General features: G+C 49.8%; 1 protein-coding gene across 1 annotated transcript in view; it reads left to right on the forward strand.

Moving 5' to 3' along the window:
- Positions 1 to 502: 502 nt before the first annotated feature.
- The window catches only part of EHMT1 (euchromatic histone lysine methyltransferase 1), a gene marked incomplete at both ends in the record, with an annotated part of 62939 nt that continues 44092 nt past the window's right edge, over positions 503 to 19349 (forward strand). The window contains 3 exons of the mRNA XM_079544902.1: positions 503 to 565; positions 9282 to 9369; positions 16555 to 17111. Coding sequence (XP_079401028.1) covers positions 503 to 565; positions 9282 to 9369; positions 16555 to 17111 — 708 coding nt within the window. The remainder of the gene's footprint in view (positions 566 to 9281; positions 9370 to 16554; positions 17112 to 19349) is intronic.

Consider the following 19349-nt stretch of genomic DNA (forward strand, 5'->3'; position numbering starts at 1 on the left):
GCACCCCTTCAGCTCAGCAGGTCACATCTTGAATCCTCTTGCAGTTGGACACTGCACACTTAACCGGTTAAACCCGTGTGCCTTCATCCCCCTCTTCACGGGTCAGACCCTTGATTAAGCAGTACAAAAGCAGCACAGGGATGTCCCCACGCCACACCGCGTCCCTCCCCATCTCTGCTCCCCTTGCCTTTTTTTTCTGTGGACAAGGGCTACTCTTGAAGGCCACCGAAACAGAACACATTCTGGGTTTAAAAGGCTTTTTTTTTTCCAGGCAAGCGATCAGTTTGAGGCCTGGCACCCTGTCAGAAAGTTGACAGATGATCTGCATTACCGGGGCGTCCCCGGGATGCCCGGGCTGATCGCCGCTCCAATGGACGCTGGAGCCTGCAGGTTCTCTGTGAAATGGCTGCAGCTTGGAGGGAGCAGTGAAATGGTCTCCTCTGGGCATGCTCACTCTGTAGAGGGAGCTTTTATCACATGAGCAGAAACTGAATCACTGCTCATGAGGATCTGGAATATGCAACTCTTTGAGTCTTCCCCAGGAGAAGACCACAGATGTCTGCAGGTACAGTAGCTCGCAGTGTCCATCTCCCATACCTCATAAATAGCAGCGTCCCTCCGGTTGGGGCTGCAGGCAGCCTGGCGCCAGGTGGGAAAGGAGAAGCCTCGGAGAGGAGGAAGACAGTTCAGATAATCATGGCTGGATTCTTTTTTATGTCAGTTCTCTCTTTTCTTCTGCCCTGTGCGAGGGAGGGAGCGCAGCAGGACGGCAGCCATGCGGGGCAGGGCGCTGGGGCGGTTGGGGAGCAGCCTGGAGCTGCCTTGTCAGCGTTTGACTGCTCTTTTGTGTTGTTATGATTGTGACTTTGTGCTGTTCCATGGCCTTGCACGTACATCTGGCATTACCTGGCTCAGGGGAAGCTTGGGCTCTGGATCTTTTGTTTGCCTTCTGTGGTGGGGAGGCTTGTTTGGAAGGATGGCGTTTAATTTTATTTTAGGGTTGGGTTTAAAAAAAAAATATATATATATATTTAAAAAAAAAACCAAAAACCATGAAATCTTTGGGGAATTTGGGTCTACCAGGAGCTCTCCTTGCTATAAGAGGAGCAGGGGCTGGGGGCACAGCTCTGCCCTGGGGAAGGACTGCAGAGGCCCCTGGCCAGGGAGGCCCTGTGTTGGCTGCGGCCTATGGCTCCCTGCTGAGCCACTCTATTCTACCAACAACAACAACAACACAACAGTAATTTCGGGGGATGTTTTTCACCCTCTTTTTAATTTAATTTTATTATTACTATTTTTTTCCCGGTAGTAGTTTGCAATCCATGCAGCTGATTAAAACGAAACATCCGTGGTTGGTGTGGTGGCAGGAGGCACGGGCCTGCAGTTTCTTTAGCTGAAATTCAGCCCCCTGGCCCTGCCGTGCTCGTGGGTTTTCGATGTTGGTTTTTTGTTTTTCGCTGTTTGTGTTAAATGCAGGTACTGTACGGGTGCTCAGCAGGCCTGTGGTTGGGCTTTGGGCCACGCTGGGCATAAGGCAGCAGTGGGCAGTCAGTGGGGCTTCGGCTCCGCACCTCCCTGCCTGCTCACAAGGACTTCTCCTCCAGTAAACGTGCACCGAAGGAAAAGACAACGAGAGGAAGTAATGAGAAGAAGGTTCTTTCTGGAAGCAATGAGTGAAGGCCTGGCTGGCTCCTGCCCACAGAGCCGTGGTGCTGGCGGAACCGGGCTGACATGGAGCAGCGCCGGTGCCTGGGGAGCACAGTGACTGAGCGCCCATAGCACCTGGTGCTGCGTGGCCTTCAGAGAGCTTGGAGGGAAGACAGAATCCTCAGACCTGGACTTCCATGGAAGTTAACAGCCCTAAATATGGACATCTGGGTGCTGGGTTTTTTTTCTTCTTTTTTTTTCCCATATATTAAACTGACTTCGAAGTGAAGTCCAGCATGAACAGCCTCCCCCGCCTTTCAAGACAATCACCATTCCTCCTTAGCCCGCCTGTGGTGATCATGTATGAAGGAACCCACGCCAGTCTCCTGCCCTTTGCCTCATTTTTTCATCTCTCATCGCAAGCAAACATTTGGATTTCCCTGCAGGGCAACCATCCCCCCCATTACCCAGCGTGGCCCCACAGGCCCTACAGCAGGATTGCATCTCTCCAGTGCGGAGCTCGGATCCCATTACGGGGTGAGCACGGGGCTGCCAGCACCACCTCCTCTGCCCAGTGCCATCTCAGGATCGCATGCTGCTAGTACAATGGCAGGGAGCTATTTTGTTCAGGTAAACAAGGACATTTAAGGAGCTTCGCTGTCGTGACCAGCTGGTTTGTGGATGGCTGGGGGAGGGATGACTCGATTCCTGGGGCTGCTCTTTGTTGTCCTTCTGTCTTTCTCCCCTTAAATTTTTCCTTCTCCTTGTGTTGCTCCTGGAGCTGCCAAAGGTTGAGGAAGCACCACAGTGACCACCCTGCAGTGGAAGAAATGTCTTGCTTTTGGTTCAGCCCAAAGACTTGGGGCTCTGGCAGTGTGCGCTCCCTGCTCTCGAGGCTCAGAGGACCATATGTTCCTGCAGTGAACTGCAAAGCCCGTGATTTGGAAGCGAATCTTGAATTTATAACCCTTAACCGCCACTTTCAGCCGATTCTTTTCAACTACTGTAAATTAAGTGAGTTTTGAAATCAAACCCTCTTCACAGACGAGACCCCAGCAGCCAGTAACGTGATCTCCCCTGACGTTCGGACTCGGCCCTTTGCAGATCTGTCTGTCCCTCCTCCCCTCCGGTGCCTGTTTGAACTCCTTGGTCTGTTCTGCAGCATAGGAAATGTCTGGCTCTGTTGCCTGGTGGTGTTGGTCCTAGAGGGGGGCAGCGATGGAGGACAGGCGCTGCCCAGCAGGGTGCGGGGTTATTGGTAAAGCAGCTGGAGAGAAGCTCGTTCACACTCTGAGCTAATTGGAATGTGTTTTTAAAAATAAAAGGAAAAAAAAAAAGAAAAGAAAACCAACACAAAAACATCACTGGGGGAAAAAAATATAGAGCAAGCTCTTAAAAAATATTCTGGGATCCAAAATACCTACTTTTGGTATTTCCCCTCATCCCAGGTAACTGCAATTCCCCGAGGAGGGGGAAGCCTGGTGGAAGTGGTGGAAAAAGGGAGAGGTGGTGAGGGTTAAGAAGATCTGACGTGTGAGCGTCTTCCCTGCAACGCTGCCATACTGTGTCGGAGCAGCACAGTGCCTCTTGTAAAAGAAGCTTTGCACAAATTGTCCTTGTTCCAAGGATGAGGAAACCTCCAGGTCTTCTGGCATTTTCTGTCCAGCATAACTTGGAGCTGCTTTCACCTGGAAAGCATGATAAACACAGACGGGGAGAGGACTGGAACAGAGAGAGACTGGGAGCAACCTTGCAGTGCTTTTAATGGAGCTCTTGGTGTTAAATGAAGAACTTTTCCCCTCCTCCTCTCCTCATTTTCCTGTGTGCCTGCAAAAATACTCTGGTTTGCATTTAAAGGAGAAAACTGTATGTGCTGGGACTAAGCCAACTTGTTTATTCAAGGGAAATACCATCTTTCCAAGGCTTTCTTTCTCAGAGGAAGGCTTGACAGAGGATGGCAGACCGGGCTGAACATTGGATTTTTAGGTGACATCGAAGCACAGTTGTGATTTGAAGAAGCTGAAATCATGGCTGGCATTCTGCACTGAGCTCGACGAGACCTGTGCTCTCCTCACCCCAGAGAGGGGTTAAACTGCTTCCTCCTAGACCGTGTACTCCGAGCAGGTGGATTTTGACCTAAAACAAGGGGAGAAACAGCAACAACAAAAACAACAGTAAACTGCAACTTTCCACACTTTGCAATTTCCCTTCTCCAAATTGAATTTTTATTGCAAGGCAGGAGCTCGCCCCTGGCCCAGCGGTGGTGAGGAGCAGGGCTGTGAGCAGCCGTGGTTGCAAGCACCAGCTCCTCTCCTACTGTCAAAAAATGGCAGGTCAGTGTGCGTCTGTAAACAATGCAGTTATGAAATGGCAGCGCCAGGCCGAGCTGAGCATGCTCGGGAGCTGCCTGTAGGGGGAGGTGAGCCGAGAAAGATGATCTAATTCAGTGCAATTCTTGGGATTGAAGGAAAAGACCAGGCTCCACTCTTAATGACAGAGCAGAAAAAAAGCCCCACGAAGGACGAAGCCCGTAGGCCATGGAGGCAAGGTGGTGAGGAGCTGCCACCTCTAGGACTCCGGGTGCTGGGCAGCGCTGCGTGCCTTTCTCACCCTCCAGGAGAGTAAAGTCTTGGTGAGGTTTTGCTGTAGCTATTAGAGGGACAGGCCCGAGGGTGCAACTTTTGTCTTGTTTTTTGCCTTGTTTTCCTCTCCCTGTCTGCTTTCCCGGCTTGCAGGCGTCGCTGTGGTTGCAGGTGGCACAGAAGAGGAGGTGTGCGCGGGGCAAGGTCCTCCATGGCCCAAGGAACACCCAGGCTGAGGCCACCTCCCTGGGCCCAGGCCTGAGAAGGCCTCCCTTCTGGTGTTGCTGGGCTGGGTAGGGGTGAGGGAGCTGCTCCGTTGGCTGCTGTGGTTTGGGGGAGGGAGGAAGAGGACGGCTGAGGCCAAAGAGGTGCCTGGGTGTTGTTGATGGGGACGAGGCTGCAAACTGTTCTCTCCAGGCTCTTCTTGGTGCTGTGGTTTCATCCTTGCTGAGCCTTCCTGGGGACCTAGTGTTTCTGAAGTGTCTGGTTTGCTTTTGCTAGAGAAGATTAAGATCCTTCATCTCTGTTTTTAGGTTCTCTACCCTCCCCTCCTCCCCCCCCTTGTGATAGGAGAAGGTGGGCAGCAGCTGTACTTCTTGCTAACCTTAGCCAGTGGAAGGAGATGCCTTTGTCTGCTTTGGATTTCCATTTGTCTTCACATACAAGTTGTAGTGGTTTTCACTCTACTGGGTCACAGTTAGATGGATGCAATGCTTCCCAGCGTGGAAGCAGCAAGACAGCATAGCTGCATCTGCACCAAGGCTGCCCTGTTCACTGGGTTCACCCCTACAGGAGCCTAGGCTCCACAAACCCCCCTTGCCTGGAGCCTGGGCACCATTATGGACTGCGCTGTGCTATGAGAACCCACTTTTAAGTCTTGTTGTGTTTCATGTGTGTGTCTCCTTGTTCCCAGCTGTTGCATGCAAGGACTTGTGCCTCGTTTCTACCCTTCCCCCATTTTTTGGGAGTTGATCTGTGTGGCTGGAATTGGAGGGAGTCATGGAGGCAGAGAAGAAAATGTTTCTGTTCTTCTAGGATAGGAGGAATTCAGGAGACAAAAGAATTGCAGGTCTAGTTTGATTTGGGGACAGACTTCAGGCTGAGAGGAGTGCTTGTTGTGAGCTGCAGATAAAATTCCATGTCCACATGATTGCACGAGGCTTATAAGGAAGTGGCCTTAACCTAGAAAAGGAGCTTTGAGACTGGTGGCTGCTTTGTAGGCCAGGTACACGGGTGTTACATTTCCTTTCTTCTCCAAATCAAACGCTTCTCGTGGCAGGCCCAGGGCCAGTGTCCCCGTGACTGGTGATCCCAGACCTGCCCATGCTCAGCAGGACCAGAGCAGAGCCGAAATCTGAAATCAGCGCTCTTCTCCTGCTGATAAAACAAACACCGTCTCTCTACAGGCGTTTTCTTAATCATTGCTTCCCATGTAATTAGCTACAAAACGTTTGCCTTCTTTTAAGGCGAAGGTTATGAGCAGGTTGGGTTTGTTGGGTTTTATTAGCAGGAAAAAATGAGAGTAAATGGAAATCCGCTGCTGCTGGAGTTGCATCACTTATCGAGTGCTTTGCCTCCCTTTCTTGCTGCAGCACACACTGCTGCCTCGCATGGGGTGAGACCCAGCTGTGGGGCTGTGCTGGTGGTGTCAACTCTGGGGGTCCAGTGTCCCCTGGGTGCCTCCTGTTGGGGGCTTCTGGGCCCCAGGGTCACTGCTGTCCCCTGTGCCTGGTGTGCATGTGCTGGGGAGCGTTGGTGCAGCTGCTGCTGGTAGCGCAGCAGTTCTGTGTTGGAGAGGGGTTGGTCATTCTGCTTCCAGCCCTCCTTCAGATTGACCTGCTTTAACACACGTCTCAAATCAGAGCAGCGTTGCTGCAAAGCTTGGGTTGATTTTTAAGAAAACAAGGAGGGGAAGAAAAAAAAAAAAGAAAAAAAAAAAGGACTCTTGTGGAGGTAGTCATCTTAGCACATCAACCTCCGCTCCTTCCTGGTCTACTGCTAGAGAGCTCTGGTTCATGATGCAACTAACTGCTCTCTTGGGCTTGGTAAGCTACAATATGTTGGAGTTGTGCTGTGCATGTATTGTCTTTGCCTGTAAAACCTGCTTGGACTTTTGCAAAGGGCTGATGAAAATGCCAAGGAGGAGGCTGAGGAAGCTCTCTGCGCTTCCCAGCTTTGCTCTTTTTGTTGTTGTTTTTTGTTTTAAAGGCACCATGCAGTTTCTGGTTGCCTGCTTGGAAATGCTGCAGAGCGTTTCCTCGGCTCTGCCCTGTCTTCCGTCCTCTCCAAAGACGTGGTGGAGGAAGGGAAGCCTTATTTCTTGTTAATCAGAGGCGCAGAGGAAAGACTAAAGCCAGCCCTTGCTTGGATCTTCTTGGCTTCTAAAGCCCTTTCAGACACCTTTCTTAAGACGCAGCCATTTTTCTTTCCCTCGAAATCTAAAAATAAAAGGAGCCGGTGGGGGGAATCAACGCCCCGTCGCTCGTGGCACGCAGCCTCGGTGGAGGCTCTCCAGTGGCTGGAGGTTAATAATCCATCTGGGGTCGGGGAATGGAGGCGGCCGTCTGCGGGGAAGGGGGAAAAAAATAAAAGAGGAGAGCGTGAGACTTTTATTGTGAAGCAGCCTGAGCTTGGCAGTTGGCTTTTGTTGGGACTGCTGCAAGAGCCGACACTTCTGGCGGGGAGGGTGGGTATAGGATTTCCCTGCCAATCAGGAGCCGACGGATTGGGCCATGGGGTGTGAGCGAAGGGGAAGTTTGCTCTGAATTTAAGGGGGGAAAAGCAAGGCACACAAATATGGAGGTATTGACACTCGCAGCCAAGTTGCTGCTGGCTCGGCTGGGTGGAGCCGAGGGCCGGTGGGAATGGCTGGGCTGTGGGTGGTGGGCACCCAGGCTGCTGCCTGCTGCCCGTCCTGCTGCCAACACCCTGCTGCGGTGATGGAGCGGGGGTGAGGAGTGCTGTCCTTGGGGACAAGGCTTCGAGGGCCGTGCGGTGCTTTCCTGGAGCCTCCTTTGGATCAGAAGGCTTCCAAAGTCACAGTTGTCTTTTTCATTATTGTTACTTGATTCTTTCCCTCCCAGCAGGTCTGAAGGTGCGTTAGCGTTGTGGATGGCGATGCTGGCTGTTTGTTTGCTCCGGAGCAATGCCCGGAGGCCATCGAGCTGCTGCTAGCGAGGCCGCTTGGCTGGGGCTGCAGAACCCATTGGAACCACCTCAGTGGCTTTGAGCTGGCACTGAGCTTTCCTTCTCCAGCGTGGAGCAGCGACGGTTCCTCTCTTGGTGCTGCTTTGAGAGCTCCCAGCGCTGTCCGGGATGTGGGGCAGCTCTGGGCTCCTGTTAGTTGCAGAGAAGAGGGAGTGTGTTCTTTAGCTGCCGAGGGCTGGCTGATGCTGGGGCTCCTGCAGTGGCTTTTCTTTAGGCCTCGTGGTCTGAGCAGCAGCAATGTCCCCATGAAAGGGAGGGCGTGAATAATTGGTGGAGTGGGGGAGCTGCTTGGAAAATAAAGGATGGGAGGGATGGAAATGGCCTGCTGGAAATGCTGAGGCTTTCAGGAGGAGTCAGTTGAACAGCAGGAATATCACGACCTCTATTTATTGTAACAAAGCTTGGGAAAACCAGCAGGTCTGTGTTAGATGAGCAGGGGCTCACTGCACAGGCCAGGCCCAGGGCAACTCCCTGCTTACCCTTGCACCAGGATGAGCTTGTTGGGCAGGTGAAGTTATCCCCATTTTACAGCAAGTCTGGGTGGAGGAGAGGTAGGATTTACTTGTAGATGTTTTCATTGAAGATGCATGTTGTGGCTTAGCAGGGAAAAGCTGATCTGTGTTCCTGTTCGAGGCTGTGTTCCTGTGGTTCCTTGATGGGAGCTGTTGGAAGCACGCGTTGCTCAGGCTGGCTGGGCCTTTGGCTCCCAGCAGTAGCACCAAGGTCTGCCTGGGTGGCTTCAAGCAGAGAATGGTTGGGGAAGGGTGAGCAGCAGCGCCTTGTTTGCCTGGTAAAGCCTTTGAAGCTGATGTTTCAGCCTTCGTATGCGTTCGTTATCTCTTGCTTGCTTTATGGGACATGAGCAGGCCTTCTGTTCCTTATTTTAACCACTCATTGTGCTTTAAACCTTTTGATTTTCGTGGCTGTGGGCTTCATCTACTTCCTACAGCACTTGGTTTGACCTGGGCTCGTGATATTGGGGCTCCCCTGGTGCTGTGCAGCTCCATGGCAGGCACCGTGCTTGTCTTTTAGTGTGGGAGCAGAGAGCTATAGCAAAGGACCCTTCTCATCTCTGTGCTTGGTTGTGGGTTTTATAAGACTTTTCTCCTTCGTTTTGGTAGTTGTTTGTTTTTTTATCTTAATTTAAATGTAGCTGCCCCCCGCAATCCGCAGCGGTGGTGTGAAGGCTGCAGACCCGATCGAGCAATGTGATGCCAGGCACGTGAAAGGCAGGGGGGAGAGCAGGTGTTCCCTTTCTGCAGGAAAGTAAAAGAGGAAGAAAAGAAAAATTACTTTCCATAAAATTAAGAGATGAGCTCACTGGCCCTAGTAAACGTGGAAGGTAGGGGCGATGAGTTCGGTGAAGCTCACTGATGGTTGTGTTTTATAAACTGCATTTAAACAGACCGCAGAAAGCAGAAATACCAAAGCGTACTTCGGCCTGCTTGTGCAGATAAATGATGTGCAGCGAGAAATGGGCTCAGCCCACCTCCTCCTACCCACAACAAAGCAGTCTGGGGCCGCGAGGGTCGTTTCCTTGGGGTGCCCTCCGTGCTCCTTTCAGCCTGCAGCAGCCTCGGTTGGGTTCCTCAGCTCTTTGCATTCGGCGCTGCACGCTTGCACCCAGTTGCAGTGCCTGCCTCGGCCCCAAGCGCAGGTTCCAGCCCTGGGGCCTTTATCTCTGACCTGTGCCTTGGCAGTTTCCTGCCAGCGGTATTTTGCAGAGAGAGGTTGGCCTGTGATGTAAACAGGATACATCCACGATTGTCTCTCTCTTTTTTTTTTTAATGCAATGTGTGTATGAACTTGGAGCTAAAACTCGGTATTTCTTTTTCCCCCCATCAGCAAACAGTGCTGAGTAAGGGAGAGACAAGGAAAGACGCCTGCATGAAGACTGAACTGCTGAAAGATATCACCAACAACAAGGAGGAAGGTGAGCACCTGCCTTGGTGGAGGGCCAGAGCTCAGCCTGGCTCATGGGGTTGGCTTGTGGCAAGCTGGGAGCGAGGTGAGGGCTGAGAGATGTGCTCTGTGCCCAAGGGCTCAGCCGTGCTCTCACAAAAGGAGCAGCTCCGTTCTCCTCCTGTGTTCTGCTGAGCAGGGCTTTTCCCCAGAAGATGCAAATTTGCTCTACAGTTCATCCATCTCCACCCACCTGAATTATAGATGGTTTTCACTTCTGCTTTCGTGTGGCTGTGAGACACAAAGGAGGCTTGAGTTACTTTGAACTTCTTCTGTGTGACTGCTTTTAGTCAAACTCTGATCCACACGATGACCTGGCCTTTTTCCTCCCTATTAAAGTTAACTTTCTGTTTTCCTCTGAGTCTCACTGTTGCTCCAGAGCAGGCAGCAATCACTGCTGGCTGGGCGAGACACCTCGTGCCATTGGTGCCATTGAGGGTTGCTTCCTGGCTTCTGCCTTGTCTCTGCTTTCTTTTACTTTGCAGGCTGTCGTGCACATGTTAGTGGGATGAAATCTTTCTTCTGCGCTTGTCTGTGAGTTGCACACACACAGATCTGAGAGCTTAATAGATGTCGGTGGGATTAGGAGGGAAAAAAGAAACAACACAGCCCCTAATCTTTTTTTTTTCCCCACTTTCTTTTCATGGCTTCATTATTCCTTGACTAGCTGCTTCTCATTGATCTGCCAGGATCTGGGGAATTTTTGTTCTCTTCTCCGTAATAGAACATCAGAAGAGCACTGAACTGACCCCACCAAAATACTCTGTTCTTGCTAGAAACGAAATTTTGGATTTAATTTGGACCTGTGTGAGTACAGCATCGCCTTTGAGTTCTCTTCTGCCCAGTGTAATGGTTTGTTCTGTTTGGAAAGAACAAGCAAAATATTGAGTGCTGTGTCAGATGTGACCACGGTGCTTGCATATTAACTGGCAGCACATGAGTGTTGCTGCTGACGTCAGTTCCACGTGGACCTCTGATCCAGGAAGACCAGAAATGGAGTCTGAGATGTGGGTGTGAGGTTGCATTCCTCTGGGAAGAGACTTGAGCTTTGATCCCTTGCCTTGCTTGGCTCAGGAGTATTACGCTAGTGTATTTAGCTCTAGGTTGGACCCAAGGTAAGTGGCAAATGTCTGCAGAGATGGAAAGAGAGGATGAGGTCTGGAAAAGAGAAACCTCTGTGCCTTGCAAGTCTTGACTCATTCTGACTAAAAGGAAATGCTGTGTCTGAAAAGGAAGCTGAGAACCCTCCCTGTGCAGGAGCAGTCCGGAGGGTTGACAAGGTGCTCGAATTTCAACCACTTCAGCTTACTGTACTGTTCTGTTACTGGGGAAAAAGGATCCTAACATCTGAACTGCATAGCTTCCATACTTGTGGTGAGATTCAGACTGTATTCTCTTTCTTCTCAAACGTACAATTTATGTAAAAGACAGTGGTTTGCTTGGTCATCGTGCTACATGCATTGTTCTTAGCTGACCTTCATTAACCATCTGTGGCCATCATAGCAGTTCAATGAGTCAGCGGCCCTAAATTCTGTTAATAACAATGTTCTGAGTTAGCATGGGAATTTGCATTTTTGAGCGTGGGGCGAACATGAAATCATTCCAGCAGACTCACAGGATGGCACGGAATGGTTTCTTTGAGCCTGTTTTTCCTAACCAAGGGATGGGAGGTGATGTGTGGATATGGGGTGCACAGCCTGGTGCAGCTCCCTGCTGTGTGGGACGTGGCTCTTGGTGTTTACTCGCTGCTGTAGAGGAAGAGGCCTGGAGTGGGAACTCAGAGAAGACTGCTGGGGCTTCTAGGTCCTGGTTTAGGCTGAGCTGCTGTGAAGCAAACTGATTGGTAGGAGTTCTTGTCTGTAACACAAACCTAGGTCTGTCCTGGGTTGTGATCCCTTTGGGGAAATGCCGTTGGAGACTTGCAGAGGTTGGAACTTAAAGATCCAAAGGAAATTCAGGTAGCTTGCAACTTTGAAATGAGATTTAGTGGCCTGTCCCTCAAGCAAGGCACTGCTTCTAGTTTCATGCTGGTACCAATGGAGGGAAGTGATAGAACTAAGTTTAACATGCATCTGTAGGAGTGAGACCTTCAGGTGTTCCTGGTGCTTTCATTTCTGATTCTGGGATTAATTCTCAGCTCACTGTAAGCTGCTTCTTCGGCTTTGTGTCTCCTGTTATCCATGGGGAAACATTCCAGTTCAGTTTTTCATTAGGTAGTTTAGGTCCCTCTTTGCCTTTGACAAGGAAGGAAGAGGGGTGTGGAGATGGAAGTGCTGAGCAGAAGTGTTTTATTAGGCTGAGTTGTACTTATCCTGACTCAGAAGTTAGTCAGAAGGGGTTTCTTGCAAGAATTGCCAGAAATTTCAGTTCTCCTCCTCCTGCCCATAGCTCCCAGCTGTGTGCTTCATGTGACACGACCTTCCAGTCCAGTGCAAACTGCTCCTGTTGTTGCTCCTACCCTGGAGGTGGGAAGCTGCACTCATCCACAGTGAAGAGTGAAGTTCCCCATTAGGCTCAGCTTCCCGAAGACTTTACCCAAGCTGCTTTACAAGAGGTGTGTGAGGTGTGTGCAGTCACTTTGCTTTCAGATAACCTTAAAGCTGCTTCTAGAGAGTGTTAGGGTTTTAATTTCCTGGAAGGGCTTTTTCTTTTTTTTACTTTTTTTCCTCCTTCTGCCTCTTATTGCAGATAGAAAGCTGCTGTGGGTGAGGAACGTGCAGCCTTCCACTGAGCAGCTGCAACCTTTGCATTCCCAGGTGTAGGGAGAGGTGCTTTAAAAGGAGAAAAAGAATAATCTCCCTGCCTTGACTTGCTCAGCGCTGGGACTCCCTGCTGAGCCCGGCAGCCAGGAGGCCAGGTGGAACAAAGGATGCTCACACACTGCAGGTGGTCGCTCCCCCCTGACAGCCCACCAGGTGCTCGCTGTGTTCAGGGACTCCATCCCATGGCAAAAGGACAATTGATTTCATGTGGGGCATTAAACACCTCGCAGTCATCACTGGTATTTGTAGGCAAGAGGCTGAGTCCCATTTACCAACCTGTAAGCTCAGTGTGGGACATTAACAGCAAATGTACTTCTTTTTTGTATGTGTTTTTCCCTGTGTTGGCTGTGGCCGTGTCCTACAGGAGATGGGGGCAGGCTCCCACTGCGGACTCAGGGCAGTAGGAGGGTGGCACTTGCATTATGGAAATACAAAACTGAGCTGACCTGGCCGTCATCTGCCTACACTGTAACTGATGTAAAAGGGACAAAAAATAGTAAAGCCCATCAGTAATTCATCCCAGAGAGGAACTTTGGCCCGAAACTTACAATTCTCTTCATTTCTTGGCTTCATAGTGCTCAGCTTTTTGGCTTGAATGACAGAGGTGGAGCTTTCCTTTCAGATGGAGGATGGGATCCCAATCTCCCATTCCTTACTGGTCTGAACTCTCATCTCTTCAGCAGTGTTCTTATTGCTTTTCTCTGCTTCATGATTTTCTTTGATTTAAAGAAAGAAGAGATTGGAGGAACCTCAAGGCAAGGATTTCAGCAGATGCACTCCTTGCTGTTTCCAGCAGGTCAGTTGGATATTGAACAAATCTCTGTGCTATCTGTGGCAGTTTAAGGATGGTCAGCAAGCACTTAAAGATAAAAGCCTGTGAAATGTCTATATGTATAAACCTGAACGCTGGCAACACTCACCTGTAGTGCAGTTCAGAATCAAGAGCTGTGCTGGGCTGAGCGTGGCACTGCTGCAGCCTCAGCCCTGCGCCCTGCATGAGGAGCACACCGATGGAAGGACCCTGTGGGACATCAACAGCCTCCAGCAGTACTGAGGTGGCCAGGAAAACATGTTGGAGTTCCAGATCAGATAATCAAGCACTCACTTGAAGGACCTTTATTCTTGGTTGTTTTTTTTAGCAGTGATCGCGTTTTGGCCTGGAGCAACGCTCCTAACGCTTGCGTGTTTTTCTTATTTTGTCACATTGAACGGAGAGATCTGGGTTTAACAAAATAATACTGAAGACTTTTGTTTTTTTTGGAGGATTCTCTCAGTACTACCGAGCCTTGGGCCAAACCCCTGTCTGCCTGCAGGTGGAAAGCTGGTGGGTCCCAACAGCAACGTGCTGTTGGAGCATCCGTTGCACTGTGCTCAAGGTCAGCTCCTCCCCTCCTTTCTCAATCTTCCATTCTCTGCATCACAGTTTTAATTTAATTTTGAGTAACTGTGTTTGACATTGAGAAGGAAGCCTAAGACTGAAGCTGCTGCAGAGGGTCCTTGTGAGCGCTTGGAGAGGTGGAAGGCTGCGAACTCTTTGTTGCTCACAGTGAGCCCTCACTGCAAAGCACTGGTTTAGATACATTGCTGATTGTTCTTTGCTTGTGGAATTGCAGTGCTAGTATTCAGCTCCTAGAAGATACACACTGAAGATTGTTTCAACTTGGTAGCAGCTTCAGATTCCTTGCTGTGTGAATGAGCAGCAGGACAGGTTGGCCTGTGGTTGTGTTGCACTCGTAGAATCACAGAATGGTTGGGTTGAATGAGACCCTAAAGGTAGTCAAGATCCACCCCCTGCCATGGGCTGCCCCCCAGCTCAGGCTGCCCAGCACCCATCCATGGGCACAGGGATCTCCAGGAATGGCACCCGCAGCTCTGGGCAACAGTTCCAGGGCCTCACCATCTCTGAGTAAGGAATTTCCTATTGCTGCTTTACAATTAGTTGTGTGTGCTTGGATCGGGTTGCAGGCAGCATTGTGAACAATGTGACAGGCTTCTCCTGCTGTATGTAACATAGAGGATGCATAAGACAATGCTGGAGATACCAGGATGCTTCTAGTAATTGAGGTTACACACCCGTAGAAATAGGCTGTATATTTTTATCTTGTAGTTTTTTTGAGTTAAAGGACAAAGAGGGAGAGAAATGAATACAGACAAAGCGTGGTTTTGGTCTGTTTAGAAGGAATGAATGTTGTAAAGTTTCAGAGAAATAATCAGTTTTGGGTTTTCATTCCCTGGTGAGCAGAAAAGCCTCCCGTTGAGCTGGGCTTTCAGGAGGAACTTGCTGATTGACCCATGGAACTCACTGTCACGAGGCCTATTGTTAGTCAAGATTTCAACAGGTTCGCAATACAAAAACTTTTTTTGGAAAGTAAAGAAAAGGTGAAATGTAAGGAACCAGCATTTCTTTAGCTGGTGCTGTTGAAGAGCTCCTGCAGGCTTTTATTGAGCATTTACCCACTGCGAGGCTCCTGCTCTCCCTGGATCGTGTTCCCATCGCTTTCTACAGGCCTCTGTTCAGCAAAAAAGCAAACATATGTTGAATTACATCTGTTCCAACCTCATGGATCGTTCATAAAGTGTGATGCTTTTGGGGCCAACGCAGTCATACCTTCCCCTTAGGGCAGTGCTCTCATTTACCTTGGTTTGGTCGCCTTCCTGGCAGGCGGAGCAATTCTTGCTCCCAGTTGATTTGGTTTATCTAATATTCAGCCACGGGAGCTGTTTGCTGTGCTGGTGGAAGTGCACAGCACTGCAGCCAACAAATACAGTAGGCTTCACCCTGCCAGGTGCCTGCTGCTGAGCGTTGAGAGCCTGCAGCTGCGGCCTACCCACCTTTGCTTTCCTTCTGGTGCTGAGTTTGCTGAAAGAGCCCTTTAAATGGCACTTCTAAGGACACTTGGTGAAGAATGAGAGAAATAAAGGTTGAAAAAGCGCAGTGCGCAGCGCTTTGCTCCTCCTGCCCAAGGTGTCTCACCTAGTAGCAATTGTATGTTTGCCCTGTCATGAGTCCTCTCAACCCCAATCAACCCACGTGCACCTTGTCAGAGCTTTCAAGCACACAGAAAGTGGTCTGGGAAGCAGCACGGGGGATGCTGGCTTTGAGTGGTGTTTGGGGAGCTCTGATGCTTCTGCCTGCGTGGTGCCCCTGCCCCCCCAGCTCTGCCTGGCAGCACCCAGGGGAGGTGGGCATTGGGCCTGGAGCTTTGCAGAAGGTTTTCACCAGTTCAGCAGAGGTCTGCAGGACATCAGTCTCCATGAGCAGTGTGAAGCAAGGTGCTGATACCAGCACGCTGCTCTGGCGTGCACAGCTGTTTTCTGCTTTGAATTCCGGGCTCTACTGTAGGCTAAAATAACTTCAGTTGGCTGTAAATCAGTCCTACCTGCTCCTCCAGTCTGCTTGGACAGAGCTTTCGATGGTACTTACGATGCTTTTCATAACTGTCTGGCCTCTGGAAGGAAAACAATACACAGAATCCTTAACAGCAGGTTGATTTACTCATTTTAGTGGACGTGCCAGTGAATTGTTATCAGCCCTGGTTGCCTGGGGAGCTGCTGGTTTGTCGTGTCGGGAACCTTTCTGCAAGTACACGGTGTTCATACTTGGATTCTGTCAGCTCAGGTCTGAGATATCTGTGGGATGAAAGTACTGGCAGGGGAGCTTGGAAGTATTTGGAAAGGAGAAAAAAATGTCTTTGCATGGACGCTCCTGTGTTATCTGTGGGCGAGCTTTAGGTCTGCAGAGATCTCACTGTGCTTTAACCATGTCATTGTTTTAGTCTGGAATTGCACTTAGCCTGCTTCACCCTCGTGTTTACTCTGGCCGTTACCTCTGAAATGACACTGCGAATCCTGCTCCTGTGCTGCTGCTTCCTGCTGGAAGAGTGATCCTCAGTGAGCAGTGCTGCTTACAGAGCTTATTCCTTGCAGGGTTACCACCTGCAGGCTCCGGGCTGTGCCACAGCAGCTCGCCCATCCAGCTCTCCAGCAGCTCCCCCATGGCACGGTGAAGAGCTCTGCTAGAGATCCGAGTGCAGGATTGGGCAGTGTTTTGTTTGACATGGGGAATGTTGACATACAGTCCTATAAATGTAGTTATTGGTAAAGCTAAAGATAATATTTACCTTGAAATATCCATCGTTGGGGAATAAACGGCCGCATCTGCAGCTGAGGCAAGTCAGAATGAGTGCACTGCTTTCAGCTGAGCTGCCCCACTTTTTGCCATGCCAGGATCCGGCCAAGCCAGTCAGGTAGGTGTGTTGGCAGCCCAAGTGGAAATGTGTAGGGAGAGCTTCTTTGGGGGAAACGTTTCGTGGTTATTAGCCGCTGCGTGTTTTAATGACGCCTGTGACCCTTTTCTTTCTCCTCCCTTCCCTTTCTCCTCCCTCTTTCTCCAGGGTTCAATGCCATGGCTGCGGATGAAAGTGCTACAGAAAAGCAAGCGGGGGAACCAAAAATGGCTGTAGATGGTGAAACCAACGGTTCCTGTGAGCACGGCGAGGCTGGGAGCCACCCAAACCCAGCGAAAAACACTCAGGACAACACGAAAGTGAGCCAGCAGGACTCTAGTACTAAATTAAATAGGATAGCAGAAAATGGCATTTCTGAACGAGACGGTGAGACTGGGAAGCAAAACCATATGAAAGCTAGTGACTTCACACAGACTTCTCTAACAGGGAGCAATGGATATATTCTAACCAAGCAGATGGCGCAGGAGCAACCTCTAAGGACTACCAGCACCTTTGCTTCTCTCACTGGCCATGCTGCAAAAACCCTTCCAGGAGGAGCAAGCAAAGGGAGAACTGTGGGCACCTTTTCTCAGATGCAAGCCACGATGCCAACCAAGCTCGGGGAGGGCAGTAAGGACATGGATGCTAAAAAAGCCACTGCTGCTAATGCTGAAGTCAAGGTCCACAGAGCACGGAAGACAATGCCTAAACCCACCCCTAGCCTGGTAATGTATAGTAGACCCATGTTAGCTCTTGGCTTTCTCTGGGTGTGTGGGAGGGACACTTTGTTGCACAGGGATGGATATATTCCAGTGACCTCCCGCTAAGCAGGCTGATTTTAATTCTTTTTTCTTTTTTGATGTTTTTCTCTTCTTACAGAGAGACAGAGGTGTTCAAAGAGTCATGTGGCTGCAGTCAGCTCTCTTCCCCAATGTGTTTCTAAATATATAATTGATCAATTGCCTTCTCTGGCAGATCTATCAGACACTAAATGGCCTTTCTCTCCTGGCTGTATTGCTCATCAGCTGTCTGTTGAAATCCAGAGCTGCTTATGAAACAAATTAGATTTCTTATAAGTTTGACCCAAAGGAAATTAAGCTTAGTGTGTTAACTGGAGGCTTCTCCTAAGCTTGAAAGCTGTCAAGAAGCTGATAAGTTAGGCAACTTGATTGCATTGCCGTGTCATTAAACTGGATGATGCTTTCTTACTCTGTACGTGCTGCCTACACTAATGCAGCTTGCTCAGAAATCTTTCTTACAGAATCCTTGGGTGTGGATTTACCATCACTTAATAAAAGAGAGATCTATTTTTTGTTCTGGAAGTAAAAGGGGATTTGAAGTCATCCTGTGACCCCAGCATGTAATGGGAGTGAGCAGAAATGGGCTTTTGTTTGTCATAAACATGGACCAAGTTTTGGTTCTTTCGCCAAAGATGGGGAATTAGATACTGGGCACAGTCAGATCTGCACCACGAGCACTTGATCTCCAACCCTGTGACACTTTATATTTAGCTCTGATGAGCTAGATCCTTCCATCGTGCTGCGTCTAACGATGGAGAGGGACCATCCTGTACCCAGGTTGAGGTACACAGATTGCTGCGAGGCCTGCTTGGCAGTGTGAGTGACACCCAGAAATAAATGGGAAGCTGCTGCAGCTCTGTAAGTGCTGGCGTAGTGGATTGCTGCTAGCTACCAGCATGTTGTGAACAAGCAAATGCCAGATGATCCTCAGATGTCACCTACATGTTGCAGCACGGCAACAGTACGATGTAAAGGTCTCAAAGCTGCGAGCAGGGGAAGGGGGGAAAAAAAAAAGAGAAATGCTTGGTGGCACATAGCCAGCCACAGATGGGGAAAGGTGCCCTTGGTGCTGCAGCACCTGTGACTCCGGAAGCAGGTGGGAGTCCAAACACATGGAGCCTGCAAACCTTGTGGCGTGCAGCCTGCAGAGCAGGGCAGAAACCACAGGGGCCACAATTTCCCAGCCATCCTCCCAAACCACTAATTTCCCCTCTGCCTTCCCCTGATTGCATTTGAATTCTCTGGCTCTCGCCCCCCTGCTGAGTTTTTTGGCTGGCAGCTGGGGAGGCCCAGATGCAGCACAGGCAGCCTGATGGAAGTCTCATGGAAGGCTTTCTTACCCAAACAAGGCTTTGCAGCTGAAACCTTGCAGCTTTCCTCCAGCAGCCTGCAGTGCACTTAAATTAGGCAGGGCAAACCCCGACCCTGGTGGAATTTGACAGGGAGAGACCCCCGTGGGGCTGAGCAATTGAAAGAGGCAATTCCCTTCTATAAAACAACTGCTAGGTTAGGAAGGAGTGTTTTCATCATTCATATTTGATGATACATCAGAAGGATTTTTTGTACAACCCCTTGGGCTTTTGGGCTTGTCTCTAGAAAGCTGCTTGCAACGTTGGACTGTTTGCATTGCCACGTTATGGGAGTGTTGTAATTGCACTGCTGATCACCCTTCACTCTTGCAACAGCAATGGATTCAAAAGGCAAAGCCTGCAGTTATTTGGCCACTGTTCCTCTGCAGTGCAGCCCATTTCCTTGGGTTGGAAATGGTGAGAGGAACGAAATTCACGAGGTGGTAGGCAGAGGCTGTTCACACATTTCCTGCTCAGAGGCTTTGCATCTGAATGCGAGCGCACGGTCCCCAAGATTTGATCTCATTTCTGCAAGACAATAAAGCAGCTGTTTTGTTCAGCCTTCCAGATAATTACTACCTATTTTTCCCCATTGTCTTTCGAATTTACATGCTGTTTTCATTTGAGGAGCAAAGTCTTTGCTACTTGCCATTTTTCTGGCCTGATTATTTCTTTGTTGAGCAGCTTATGAGAGGCTCCTCAGCACAGCGCATGCAGTCGTGCCTTTTCCCCTTTGAAAGCACTATGGATGTATTTTAGGAATTGTAGAAATCACCCACAATTTGATGTGACTGGATGCATGGGTTTTCATCAT

Source organism: Tetrao urogallus (assembly GCF_951394365.1).
Source record: "Tetrao urogallus genome assembly, chromosome: 19".
Taxonomy (NCBI): Eukaryota; Metazoa; Chordata; class Aves; order Galliformes; family Phasianidae; genus Tetrao; species Tetrao urogallus.